The sequence below is a fragment of the Neodiprion fabricii genome, chromosome 1 (genome assembly GCF_021155785.1).
Source record: "Neodiprion fabricii isolate iyNeoFabr1 chromosome 1, iyNeoFabr1.1, whole genome shotgun sequence".
In the NCBI taxonomy this organism is placed as follows: domain Eukaryota; kingdom Metazoa; phylum Arthropoda; class Insecta; order Hymenoptera; family Diprionidae; genus Neodiprion; species Neodiprion fabricii.
In genome coordinates this window covers 33,596,172-33,608,984 of record NC_060239.1, presented here as the reverse complement: position 1 = coordinate 33,608,984, position 12,813 = coordinate 33,596,172, and the positions used below count along the sequence as shown (strand labels likewise).

The 12,813-nt window shown below is 49.2% G+C and overlaps 1 protein-coding gene across 2 annotated transcripts in view; it reads left to right on the top strand.

Moving 5' to 3' along the window:
• LOC124187701 (rho GTPase-activating protein 20-like) overlaps positions 1–12,813 on the top strand; it is a 76,665-nt gene that overhangs the window by 27,657 nt on the left and 36,195 nt on the right. The window contains exon 1 of one of the 2 annotated variants that reach the window (XM_046579743.1): positions 3,044–3,073. The exons of the other annotated variant lie outside the window; for it this stretch is intronic. Coding sequence (XP_046435699.1) covers positions 3,059–3,073 — 15 coding nt within the window. The 5' untranslated portion in view covers positions 3,044–3,058. Of the gene's footprint in view, positions 1–3,043; positions 3,074–12,813 lie in introns of those variants that run through there. 2 annotated transcript variants of the gene reach the window in all.

Below are 12,813 nucleotides of genomic sequence, written 5' to 3'. Positions count from 1 at the left end.
TCCTAACGAAGTTGCCTCGTTGCCGGGATCAGGATGTCACGCCTTGGTCGCGATGTAGTACTTACGGATACTATCGTTCGGAAGAACGCGTCGTGGACATCGATCGCAGTAACAGTATAACCAAATGATTCCGCAGGCTTGCAGAGAATTTCAAAAGGATCTCAGTCACGATCAACAGTTATATGCGGGTCGCAGGACTTAACCCCCCGGCTTGCGAAGAGGTCTGGAAGAAAGGTCCGCGGGGTCCAGGAGGTCCGAGAGTTGGAAGGCTCCCTCGGAAAAGATACAGAGAGAGAGGGAAAGAGAGATAGATAGAGAGAGAGAGAGATGGAGGAGGAGAAAAAGTCACTAAGAGTTACGAAGCAGAGGAGGAGAAGATCCTCTTTGGCCTAACAATCTACACGTACCTTATATATACCCGCAGCCAATGCCGCTCGCATGCCAAAAAGAGAAGAAACGTGATGAATATACCATACCTCGGACAGACCCTGCGCAGTATGCTACCGCATTCCATATAGTATAGTTATTAGTTGTCCTATTCCTGCCCATGACTATTCGCAGCACGGAGGAAAAGGAATGATCGTGCTTTGTTTGAGCCACACACAGGAAGGTCGATCCTCTGTGCGGCGAGGCGATTCTTCGATTAAACGTGTCTACCATTCGAGAATTTCCACCAGCTTTTACCCTCGATTCGCGTCCTACCTACGCACCGGTAATTTTTAATCCTTATAACAAATTATGCATCACGTTCGACGCGCAATCAGTGCCGAGTTGTTCGGGTACCGGTGCAACGTGTCCGCGTGAATTACCTTCCGCACCTACCGGGTTTCGCTGCGAGTGCAACGCGGACGTCGCGGGGTAATTTTAGCCCGAATGATTTACGACCGATTGGTAACACTTAGCGTCGAAGACGCAAGCCGCGCGACGATTGCCGAGGAATGTGCATACAATGTGGAACCCACGCGTTCGTTTCGCGATATCCTTCGCGTAACCCCGCGACGCCGCGACGCCCACCGCCGTCGTACAATACCCTCTCGACATTCCGGGGAACACGAGGGGTATGTGCGTTTACAAGCGGAGGCGGTTACACGGGTGTCGAGACCTACCGTTAGTTCGATTACGCGATATACCAAGACCACTCGGACTTACGTTACGGAGCCCCATTGCTTGCGTCGTGTTCAGGAACCCGCGCGGGCTGCTCCTTCGGAGTGATAGAGACGCGTTCGCGCCTCCGCCCGTAGGTTGTTAACTAGGTGTCTTAAGAGACGCACGTCGGGATCCCAAGGGCAAAAGTCCAGGTGCCCGTATGGTAGTACATCTTTCTCGTCGAACGGTTTTACACGAGTTGTTACCCGCCTTGCTCGCAGCCTCACTCACGCACACCCGTGTCTCATGGTTCACACACGCGACACTCGGTGCTTCACGGTTTATCGCATCTTGTCGCGTATGCGCGTCTACCCCGTCGTACCCATACCTACCTTCGCACACCTGGAGGAGAGCGCCTTCTCTTCTCGCGCTCCGTGACCGAGGTGTCCGTTAATGACGTATTATCCGGTGAACGTGCAACGCGCCACCGCCGCCACGCCGAGATTTAGACTGGCGCCGATGCCTCCGGGAGTAATAGCTGATGCCCAACAAGAAGAATAATAATGGGCGACGCACGAGTTGAAAATCGACAACGTGAAACAAGCAAAGTTTAATGCCCGTCGTGCACAGGAATGGGAAGTAAACGAGCCTGCGGTGTACGTCTACCTATGCCAATACCCGCTCGGTCTACCCGCTATTAATAACTCTCCTCTGTCACATTGTTCGCATCCTTCTGTTTTATTCACCTTCGATTCGTCCTGCGCGCATGCAACGATTCCTCCAAAAGCTATGCCTCAACGATCGCACCCGCACTCTCGGCTCGTCGCGTGCATCCCACGCATAGCCGCATGGTTTAGATATACCTTATAAGGACTCTACGGTGATCGCTTCTCGTGCCGAAAGATATGGGTCAGATTAAAAGCTTGAGTACCTAATTTTAATACCGCAGCACGTTGTACGAATCGATTCGTTTATTTTTCCAAAGCATTCTCTTGACAAGTGACCGTGAATCCTGACTTTTCAGAATCACAAAGTCGCACCTTTGAAAGACAAATCTTTGAGAGTTTCGCTCTGAGGGAAGTTTGGAGAAAGCCAACTGTCGCTATAATTTTCGGAAATGAAAAGACGCATTCAACTTTTGTGTACGACAAAAATGTTGTTGTACGTTCAAGGAAACGTTGCCGTCGTGTGACGAGTGGAGGTAGCGAATCGGAAACATCTACCTACGCGGTGTAGGGAACAGAAAGTGAGGCCTACGAGGGAGAAAAATCGAGCGAAACGAAACCCCGTGTACAAAGACAGAAAAATCACAGCTGCGCTGCATATCCAACTGTGAAAAGCAAACACGATAATTATACCCGCAATGCGAAAGAAATAGAAGAAAAAACAAAATAGAGAATCGGAAACGCCCCTCGGCTCTATTACGAGCAATGACTCGCGCAAATAGCCACGCTAGTCGATGATTAAAATCGCGTGTAAATGCAAACTGGTATTGTATCGGTATAACCAACGAAGCTGCAGCTTCTGCGGATTCAATTTCATCACGAACCCGGCTCGCGTCGGGTAGTCACTGCAGGTTTTCTGCACAGGTGTATATGAATGATAGGTACACGCGTGCCTGACTCAAATTCTTGCCTCGTCTCAAAGGTTGCAGCGTTGTAGCCTCGTTCCAGCACCGCGATTACAACCATATGTGGGTCAGTCGTGCGACTAGACGACCTTTCGGTGGGACGGGTGTGCCTCGTCGATAATAAATTCATGCGATCCAACAATGCGCGCGGCACGAGGATGACATCGCCGTCGGAGTCTCGCCTCAGAAATAAGCAGATGTGGGTACCAAAGGTCCAGGTCGAGTTCCGCCCCTGCGCACACGGTGCTCGAGGCGTCCCCGATGACGGTTCGTGCATACATTTATGTCCGATCGGGATTGAACGCCGTTGCGGCCGTTTCGTCGACCACGGATGGATCGATCATGTCGACGATATGGGTTAGTATGTCTGATTATATCGGTTAAAGTTTATTTCAATGATTTTTGACTTGACAGGACCGCGTCGAAGGACCGAATTAATTCACGGCACGTGTGATGTTATTACAGTGTATAACGAAGCAACCACCATGTTGTACACTTTTTACCACGCCCGTTAACGCGTCATCAGTCAGTCAGTGAGTCTGTTCTCGTTACTTATTGTCAAGCCGATTTTTTACGATCTTCGAACGAACGTTGATGATTCTGTCTAAACTCCTTCTTCTTTTTTTTATCCGGCAACATATTCGTCAGGCATCGCGATCGTAGGGGGGCATGACACCTCGACGGAGTCGGCGAAACGTCGTTGAAACATGGGCCTGACATTCTACATCTATCGTCATCCGCTATACGCGTAGGTTTTTACTGGTGTCTGCAGAAGTGGAGAAAAAATAGTCGCATCAACGATTAATAGTGTATATTGCGAAGTATCGGTGATCGAGCACTGCGGAGAACAATCGTCGGGATAAACCGCGATCATCATCCAAGATTCATTCGATGCTTGACACAGTCGATAGTTGTATACCAACGGCGATGGAATGCGGATAGATGCCGAGCCTCTTCGCCGGTATTCTCTGAGCCACGTAAACAACCTGTTAAATCCACGTAACGACTACGCTTCGCAGATACGGGACTGTGCTGCAGTCATGTCGGTTTGTAGTAAGATATTGCGGACATACCTACACACACGCCGTGCATAAAACTGAAAATATTACAAGAAACGAGCAACGCTCTGTTTTATTAACAAACCGTTAGGTTAATGGCCGTAATGCAAGAAGTTGGTCCTTCGGTAGGTACGCGCATACTTGCGTGCCTCAATCTCGCGAGGTGGTATGATTAATTAACGTAGGCGTCCGAGGAAGAAAAACGACGAGATGAGAAAATAACGCGGGAGAGAGAGACGATGAAATTTAAGAAAGAAATAGGAGAAATGTTGAAAACGAGCCTTGTAACTGCATCTGTGACAGCCTGGCTGCAGGCCTGAATGATCGTAGGAGTGCCGCTTGTAAATATACACGAAAGCCGTAGGCCTTGGAAGGTCACCGGTGTATTTTATGGCGGAATCGTTGCCTAATGGGATGATTGTCTAGTGCCACGCTACGGCCAACCGGCCAACAAACCAGCCAACCAATCACCCGCGGACAGACGGCGTTACTGGATTCCTAAATGGGCCCAAAGACCGAAGACGCCAGGCGGACCGACCGCGTGATAAAATACAGGCTACAATTACCGGCTTATTAACTTCGGAATGACAAGATCGGGATCGTTCGCTCCGCAGCAGATTGAAGCGTCGAGTCCTCTTCATCCCCGCCAGGCTGTGCCGATTCGCTTCTTCTTCTTCCCCTTCGTTTTTGCTGTGTTGTATTTTCAAGCAGCTGTTGCGAATTTCTTTCACCTCGGAGTCCAGAGCGAGGTGGAATTTCCGTCGGATCATAAAAATCGACAACAACCCTTGTACAACGCAATTAGTGGTTGTAGATTTGTCAGAAGTATTACCACTAATTTTGTCGCATAAAGAGCGAGCGGCGGTGGAGGATGCGGTGCATGAGGGGGGTTGGAGAAGGAACATCGGGGCGAGGATCGGGGCAAGGAACAGGTTCTACCGGTCACCGGAAATACGATAAGCGTCAACGGTCCGCGAGTACAGTCGTAGAGTCGAGTTGAGCAGCATGCGAGCCGATCGACCGGAAATTACACGTAGTTTCTCGTCAGTCGACGGTGATGCGGAATCGCGCGGCGGCGGCGTTCGCGAACCCTGAGAGGAGAAATCGAAAGTAAAGGCTTGACTAATTATTATCGCGGAAGTCTGTGGCCGCAGGGACCCGTAGAATTATGCATTTTTTCACATGCAGTATACATATATCACGGCCTTTCGATTTCTGACGCCGCAGCTGAAAGTAACTCTCCGCCGCTGCGGGAATATCCGGTATTGCGTGTAAGTACAGTATATTATACAAACTGCGGAATTCGGGAGAAAGGGACACGAGAGAAGGGCGTCGCCGAACACGGGATGCAATATTATAAGCGTCAACTCGAGCCGCAGGCGTTATCGCATTGTTCAGCGTTCACGGAGTGAGATTTTACATTTTTGAAAAAACCCGAACAAGCCGCGCGCTATGGGCGCATACCGCTTGTGCCGTTCGGCGAAAAATCGGCTCTTGTTTATTGCCGGCTTGCTCGGCCGGAGCAACCGTACAGGACCGGTAACCGACCGATGGATCTAGGCTAGAATGCGGGCGAGCTGTTTGTTGCGTACATAAATGTGTTTTATTCCTCCCACGCCGGAACGTGTCCATAGGGTACGTCGTAGACCTATAAACCCCTCGGATATGTATCATTCCGGCGAAGAGTGGCCCCCGTTCGTATGATTAGCTCGGAGAATTTATCGTCCGTCGGTGCAACAACGGCGGTTCATAAGAGCATACGCGCGGGGTTCCTTTTTCCTGCACCTTAAACTTTTTCAACTCCTTTCATGCTTTTATTTACCTATCTACTTATTCCCGTACTCTCTGCTTCCAAATTTATCGCCCGTGCCTCATTCGTCGAGCGATGAGTGCTTCTCGGTCCAGTTCTTCTTATATTACTTATATGTGCCTCTACTTTAAATACGTTCACAACGAGCCGTGATGCGATGACGCTGGAAGTGCGATAAACGCGTTCAGTTCAGTTCAGTTCGCAGCATTAAAGCGTCAAGTGCGGCTTGTCTGTTATTTGACGCAAGTTCAACTCGTATCATGGGCGAGAGAGAGAGAGAGAGAGTGAAATCAGTAAAAGTTATGTGGCCTAGAGTGGTCGGCTTGGGTAGCAGTGTAGATACAGGTTCTCGGATGCGTTTCATGAAAATTGAAACTTCGGTGAGTAGCACCTGTGTATACACGCACGAAGAACGAAAGTCTGTAACGTATCGGGGATACCCAATACTACACCGTACTAGCTGTAATTATTTATTCACCGTATCTGCCATTGCGTCGGACAACGCTCGTGCACCGAGAGTGTAACGTAGGATAAACAACACACTGGAACTTACAATGGAATTATACGTGGCGGTTCTTTCCGCGTAATTGCAACGGTTACAATTTTTATCGAGTTCGAAGAACCCGGTGCAGGTGAAACGTGGAATGCGCAAGGTCAAAACCTCCTCGCGTTGTATACGTTTACCGCGTAATTACTTTTTATCCACAGCTCTCACTCTTTCGGATTTCGCCCTTCTAGTGTATCGGGATTTCCTCATTTTCGTACGCGTATCACTAATGACGATGATCGGTTAATCTTGACGCGTTCGCGCAACGGTGAAACGGTCCCGCCATTTGCCGTGATCTCTCATTATACGACGATAAACCTCTTCCATTATTTTTTCTCTCTACTACACGCCGGCTGATCGTTTCTCATTTTGTTTTTTCATTAATCACTCTTACCGTTCTAACAACGTATTGTCTCGTTACGCTTTATACCTACATCGGCTAGTTCCCGTCTGCGATGGTAAGAACGGTATCCAGTCAGCTTTGCTCACCGGAAAACCGATCAATTTACCCGAGCTCGGAGCACGACGAGCTGGAAACGGCTTGTAACACTCTTCCACCATGCGACTGGTACAATTAGCTGTAATGTTCTTTCCACCGATCACATAGAACAGACGAATCAAACATGGATCACAATTCTAGTACCGTTTATAAAATAAGCTACCTTTCTCTTTTAAAAAAAAATGTACCTCTATTTACCTGCTTCGATTGCTTTCCATCTTGTCCAACATCGCTGTGGATAAAATAAAAATATCCATCCATCTGTCTATTTTGCCAAGTTGCCTGTAATGTTACACGCTAGCTATCGTTCCGGTATAAAACGCACACTTCTCCAGCAGAGAAAAATACTCCCGAGATAACGGACAAGACGGTAGCAATACGTTTTGTTGTTTAAAGAACAGGTATACGATTTTGGTGGTATTACGATTCAGGAGTTTGGTAATCTGAAGCTCGCGTTACGCGCTTTGGTATACGGTAAAATGACGATTCTGGAATGTGGATAACAGCGAGCCGCAGCGTCGATCCTGAACCAGGCAAATGTCGGCACGGCGTCCAGAATCAGCAGCGACACCCGATCCAATAACGGCCCCTCAAAATACGCGGTACATTTCGCGTCTGGTTTGCGTCGTTCTGGCAGTGATGTTACCTCCTGTTACCATCGCGAGGTATTCCCAGTGACGTGCTTCCGATGAAAACGAAGCAATCAACCCTCGCGTCGTTCACCAATCCTGCCGATCCGGCGTACGGCGTCCGTCAATATCCCGAGGGCTGGTGCGCCTGTAGCAGGTACGCACAGACTGCAGATGCTACGACGGATAAATGTACGTATACTCGACTACGATACGCGCGTCTATCGCGGGTCCCACCTACCAACGTGTAAGCAGCATCCGTGAACTCGTGTGTGGCGACGGCCGAGCATGAGATCCAAGGCGGTCACCTCTCGGTGGAATGTGCGGTCAGTACCCCACCTCGATTCAACACGCGCGCATTCACGTGCACGCCTTGAATGCACCTACGGCAGGCCGATTCCGTTCCGCGGAGGTGAGGAGCTGCTGCTGCGGGACCACTTGCCGATGTGTGCGAGATCCGGTGCACGGTTGCAGTTCGACTCGTGGATGTGGAAATAATAAATGCGCAAACTCCGGAGGAAACCGCCTCCGCTTGGCCTCGGGGGACCCCGAGTTGTTGCACGGTTATACCTCGAGATAAAAAGAAACTGCGGATGACATGATGGACACATTGAACCTTCGGAGTCGAAGCTCCGCTGGTCCAAGCTCGGTGGTCCGCGGCCGAGGAACCGGACAAAGCAACTTTGTTGCGCCGGTAAAATGTCACGACGGGTACACCGAGGGGTCCCCTTCTTATCCACCGGTCCCAAATCACTCGCCGGGATTAATTCTTTCGCGGGGTTCGTTTTGGTCGTTGTGCAATACGCAACGAGACTCGGGGATCAGAATCTTATTCGAGAAGATAAGTTAAGCCCCTGTTGGCCCGCTGCACTCGACCCTTGCCGGCAAATCGGGCAATCAATGCACCACTTTGCGTTCGAAAAAATACGTAAATAAACACTCGAAAACAGCCAGCCGCGAAGGGATGCTCAAGTGATATGGATGTGCTTATATGTGATTCTGTGTACATGCATGTATACGGTATAAGTACACGCCACGCTGGCCAGTCAATTTCACAACTCTTCGGTTAGTCTGCTTCTTCTTCCAGGGCTTCGAGTGCCTCGCCAGACCTTAAGAGATTAACCGTAGATGGTACCCTGCGCACGAAGTTAAGAAAAGAAACCTCTCGACTTCGGAGTTGTTGTAGCTGTACAACGCTGAGAAATCAATTCGACTCGTTTGAGCTGTTTGAAAACCGTTTGCTTCGGACACACTGAACGCCACTTTAATCTTACCTCTGTTTTGCTCCGAACCACCCTCGCTGTATAATTATTTTCACAGCTACGGGAAATTCTTGTTTCAAAACAACACGAAGTACGACACCTTACCGATCTTACCGTAACGGTAATCAAATACATTCATTCGATTTTTAAATTTCCTGTACCTTGGAGGGGTCATATGAGCGTTTTGAATAATCGCTACCGAGACAATCCTTTATCGTGTTTAGAAAAGCTTTTGCCGTGTCATGTCGGAGCGTAATCAGACAGGATTCCAGCACCTCAAATGGTCGTCAAATCGTTTGGAATTCCTCGTTCGTCCCGAAAGTTTGCAATAACTCGAGGTAATCTTTGGGCGTTAACAAGCAAATCTCTGGTTACGAATAGCCATTTGGTGGGACCTCGACGCCTGACGAGAAGTAATCGCGTGAGCGTTATTGCCAGTGTTTACCGTCTACACGGTACGCGGTCCGGTCCGGGTATCTTTCCATTAGGCAAATATTTATCTCGCAACTTCTACGAATCGCCCTCGCGTACGAAAGAGGAGAACGAGGAGGAGGAGAAAGAAGAGAAGGCGAAAGGTGGAGGTGGGCCGAAGCGATAACGGTACGTAGTGCACCTCGTGTTTAGAGAAGACTCGCGTTGCTCACGAAAATGTATACCAATTATCTCGTACACGTATTACGTATATATACCGAGATCTGAAACGTCCAAATAACACATCGCCTAGGCATATAATACTCGCAGATAAGCAAGCTGTTCGTGGAAAGATTTTGAACCGGCATAAAAGTCGAACTTTTACGTAACTAATCTCCTCGCCGCGACCGACGATCAGGTGAAGTAAAAAAACATTTACACGAACGATGTTTGAGCTATTCGTGTATAACAACTACGACACGTCGTTCAGAAAGTTTCAATGTCTCTCATCCGTGTGAAGATCGTATATTTTCTTATCAGACCTTCACCTCGCCGCGACCTTTGCAGGTACAACGTTACGTACGTATACGCCCGTCGACGACTCATTAGTTACTTAAAAGTAATTTCCATGCCGATCTTCTCCCATCCGTTATAGTCGAGAGATTTAGTAACGTTACACCCAACACCACACAATGCGTTACAAGCGTGCAGCCGCCGAACTCGAGTGGAATTTTCTCGATTCGCTCGGGGCACTTTTAAACTTTGGGTATAGATTCTTTTGTGGAAAAGATTTTTCGCCCGTCTCCACACCGCCGGACGCGTTGGAACTCTGACGTATAATCCCCGTCGAATAAGCGACCGCTCCACGGTATAATACTTAATGGGTCTCGTCAATGGGCCCGGTAACGTTACACCCCTTGTTCGCCGCCTCCTCGGAGAAGTCGGTATCTCTAATTCTCCCGGCCACCCAAGTTACGTCTCTTAATTTGACTCCTCTTCAGATCAGCTGCCCTAACCCCCAGACTCGGGCCGGTTTAATCCCTTAACACTGCAGCAGTCTCTTTCAGACCTTCATTCTTCGTCTCCGTCGCCGTGTTCTCTTTCTTGCCGAGCGATGTTGCAGTCGTCAATTAAATAACCGTATACTTACGCTGAAAAACGAGGAAAAACTAGGCGTGCCGGTAGTCTCTATATGTACACTTTGCGATTGCAGTCGGCGTGTAATATTATGCCCATAACCCAGGGCCTGTCCGTATAAACTGCGGAATGCAGCAACCGCGATATCCCGGTGCTCGCACAACTTACCCTCACCTGCGGGACCCGGCCTGACAATACTCGGAGTTATGCAAGTCGGGTTATGGTCGCAGCGTGCTAAGAAAGAAGGGTGGACGCCGTGCAGATGAGCCTCCCGTTAAGTCCGCAACGACGCGGATTTTATGTCCCTTCGCACGTTCACCCGGCAGTTATAACTCGGTTTGAGCACAGCATTAAACGCTAATTAAACTGTAACGGAAAATACCCGATGCAGCACCTACGGAGCGAGAACCTTACCACACGTGTGCCGCAATGGTTTCTCAGCGAAGCTCGCGGGTTGGAGAATTCGCTCCTTCCGCCCTGCGGTGGTGATACACTTAAAGGAAACGCGCACCTGCGGTCGCCGCATCGGGACCCGGTGCATCGGTGTAAAAGGCTATCGCTGCAATTTCTATGCTGCCGTTTCTTCCGCTTATAGGTTAGCCGAGGAAGGAGTAAAGGCAAGGCAAGGCTGGTAAGACGACGCGACGCGGCGCGATGCGGCGACGTTTTCACCGCTTGCGGTATTAAACTCAGGGCAATAACGCCCTTCTCTTTCAAGCTATCCGACTTCTATCCTCCTAAACTCAGCGTCGAGGATCACGCTTATCTCTCGTTACATCCATCATCTTATACCGATCGAGCGTCGATCCGCGGCCCCCCGTTCGTCGCCGGGTTCCGCTCCGATTGGCAATATAACCAGCAACCATTGATAACAATCAACGGCGGCGTGTGTGTTGCGGGTTTACCTCGTGTGAGGTACAGGTACGCGTCCGTGCTCCAGTGTGTAATATCCGGCGTGCATCATCATGCGTGTACCGATGGTTAAACGTCGCGGGTTGATCGTACGCCGTGTATTAGATACGCATAACGTATTTTCCTGCCCTGCTCACGGTATCGCGAAAAACGGTATATTTGATCTTTATTATTTGCGTCGCGTGGTCGCGCGTTCACGGTACACGCAACGTTAAAGGACGGCCAGCCGGGATAACTCGAGGTCTGAATTTAGATACCGGAGCTGATAGCAGTTTATGGCAGCTCATCTTCTCCGCGTATCTCGCGTGTGTGTGAATGTGTGCTTTTCCGCGCTCATGTAGCGGGTGCCTGGCCTGTAACCCAACTCGTGGATTGGTCTCTTTGCATCGACAGCGGCTAATTGGTCAGGTTTGTAATTTCCATCGCTGTGACTTATTGCCGTATAACGTATACCTACGCACGGAGCAATAAGGTATAAAATCCGGAGTGAACTCGAGTCGTAGAACGAAATTGCGTTCGTCTACTCGGTATGTGCGGTTCGATGTTCATCGAGAAATTGCAGCGCGGGATGAGGCGGTATTAAAAGACCCCTCCCGCAGACTCTCCCTGTGCTTTATGTCGAAACGAGTGCACCATCACTGGCCTCCGCGTATATCTCGCGTCTCTCTCTCGCGGTTAACGAAATTAAATTTAATCACCCTCGTAAAGTGTCTCGGTATGCTGTGCCAGCACTAAATCCTTCGTAAAAGGAAATTATGAAAATAATAATAAAGGAGTAATTACGCCGGTATCGGGGTGGGAGAGAGAAAGGGAGAGTTGGTTGCTGGTGAAACGGGGCGAGGAGCGAAGAGTCGGACTCAAACTTCTCGTCGTCGTCGTCTGCTTTATGTCCATAAAACGGAACAGAGGCTCCTCTATATTCGAGAAGCACTGCAGGCCGAAGCTCCGAAGCTCGTCGATACGCCGAGACGAGAGTAAAAGGGTATACCTAGGCATGTGTAAAGAGATCGTGCACAAGGAGAGAAGCCGCGGTGATCTCTGCCTCCACATCGCGTCGCGTGGTTCGTTCGAGAGTTTTTCTTCTCCGCTCCGGAAGATAAAGCCTTCCCTTCAGAAACGGGCGGTAATGTGGGTCGCATGTTGCGCCGGTTATTACAGTGATAAATTAATCCATTGATTCATTGAATGGGATCTGCGCCTTGCATACACACGAACCCGAAGGGTCATCCGAGGCAATTCAGGGTTCACCGACGGTTTTTCATCCTCGCTTTTTTCACGCTTCTACAATCAGGGAGTCGGCCAGCACCGTGGTGTAGGTATGCGCAACGGCATTAACGTATGGATCGTAAACAAACGTGATCAAGATTTATCTCGGAGTAACGAAACCCCGGGATTTATGGACGACTTATGCCGCAGCAGACTCGAGTTCGGATGCTTTTTGTCATTATAGGTACATGTGCCTTGCCTTTTTAACGTAACTCACGACAAATCCAGGGGGGATGGATTATTGAAGAGGGGACTGAATCTACTTGCACCTTTTCTTTTCTCAGAGTCGCATGAAAAATATGGGAAATTTTGTCCTCACTGGTGAATTTTTGGAGGGTTGTTTTTATTAGAAATAGAACTAAATCGACCAGTTGAAAATGGGACTTCAACACGTGTTGATGCTTATCAACGTATCTCTACACGGTGTTTAAAATCAATGATATGCTCAGGCGGTTGAAAGATTTATATTTCAATCCTCACGCGTCCTCCGTTAGCGATGCTTCTCGTATAACCCGAGGCACGCAGGGTTATACATATATTCTTTCCCCTCCTTTTCTTCAATTCCG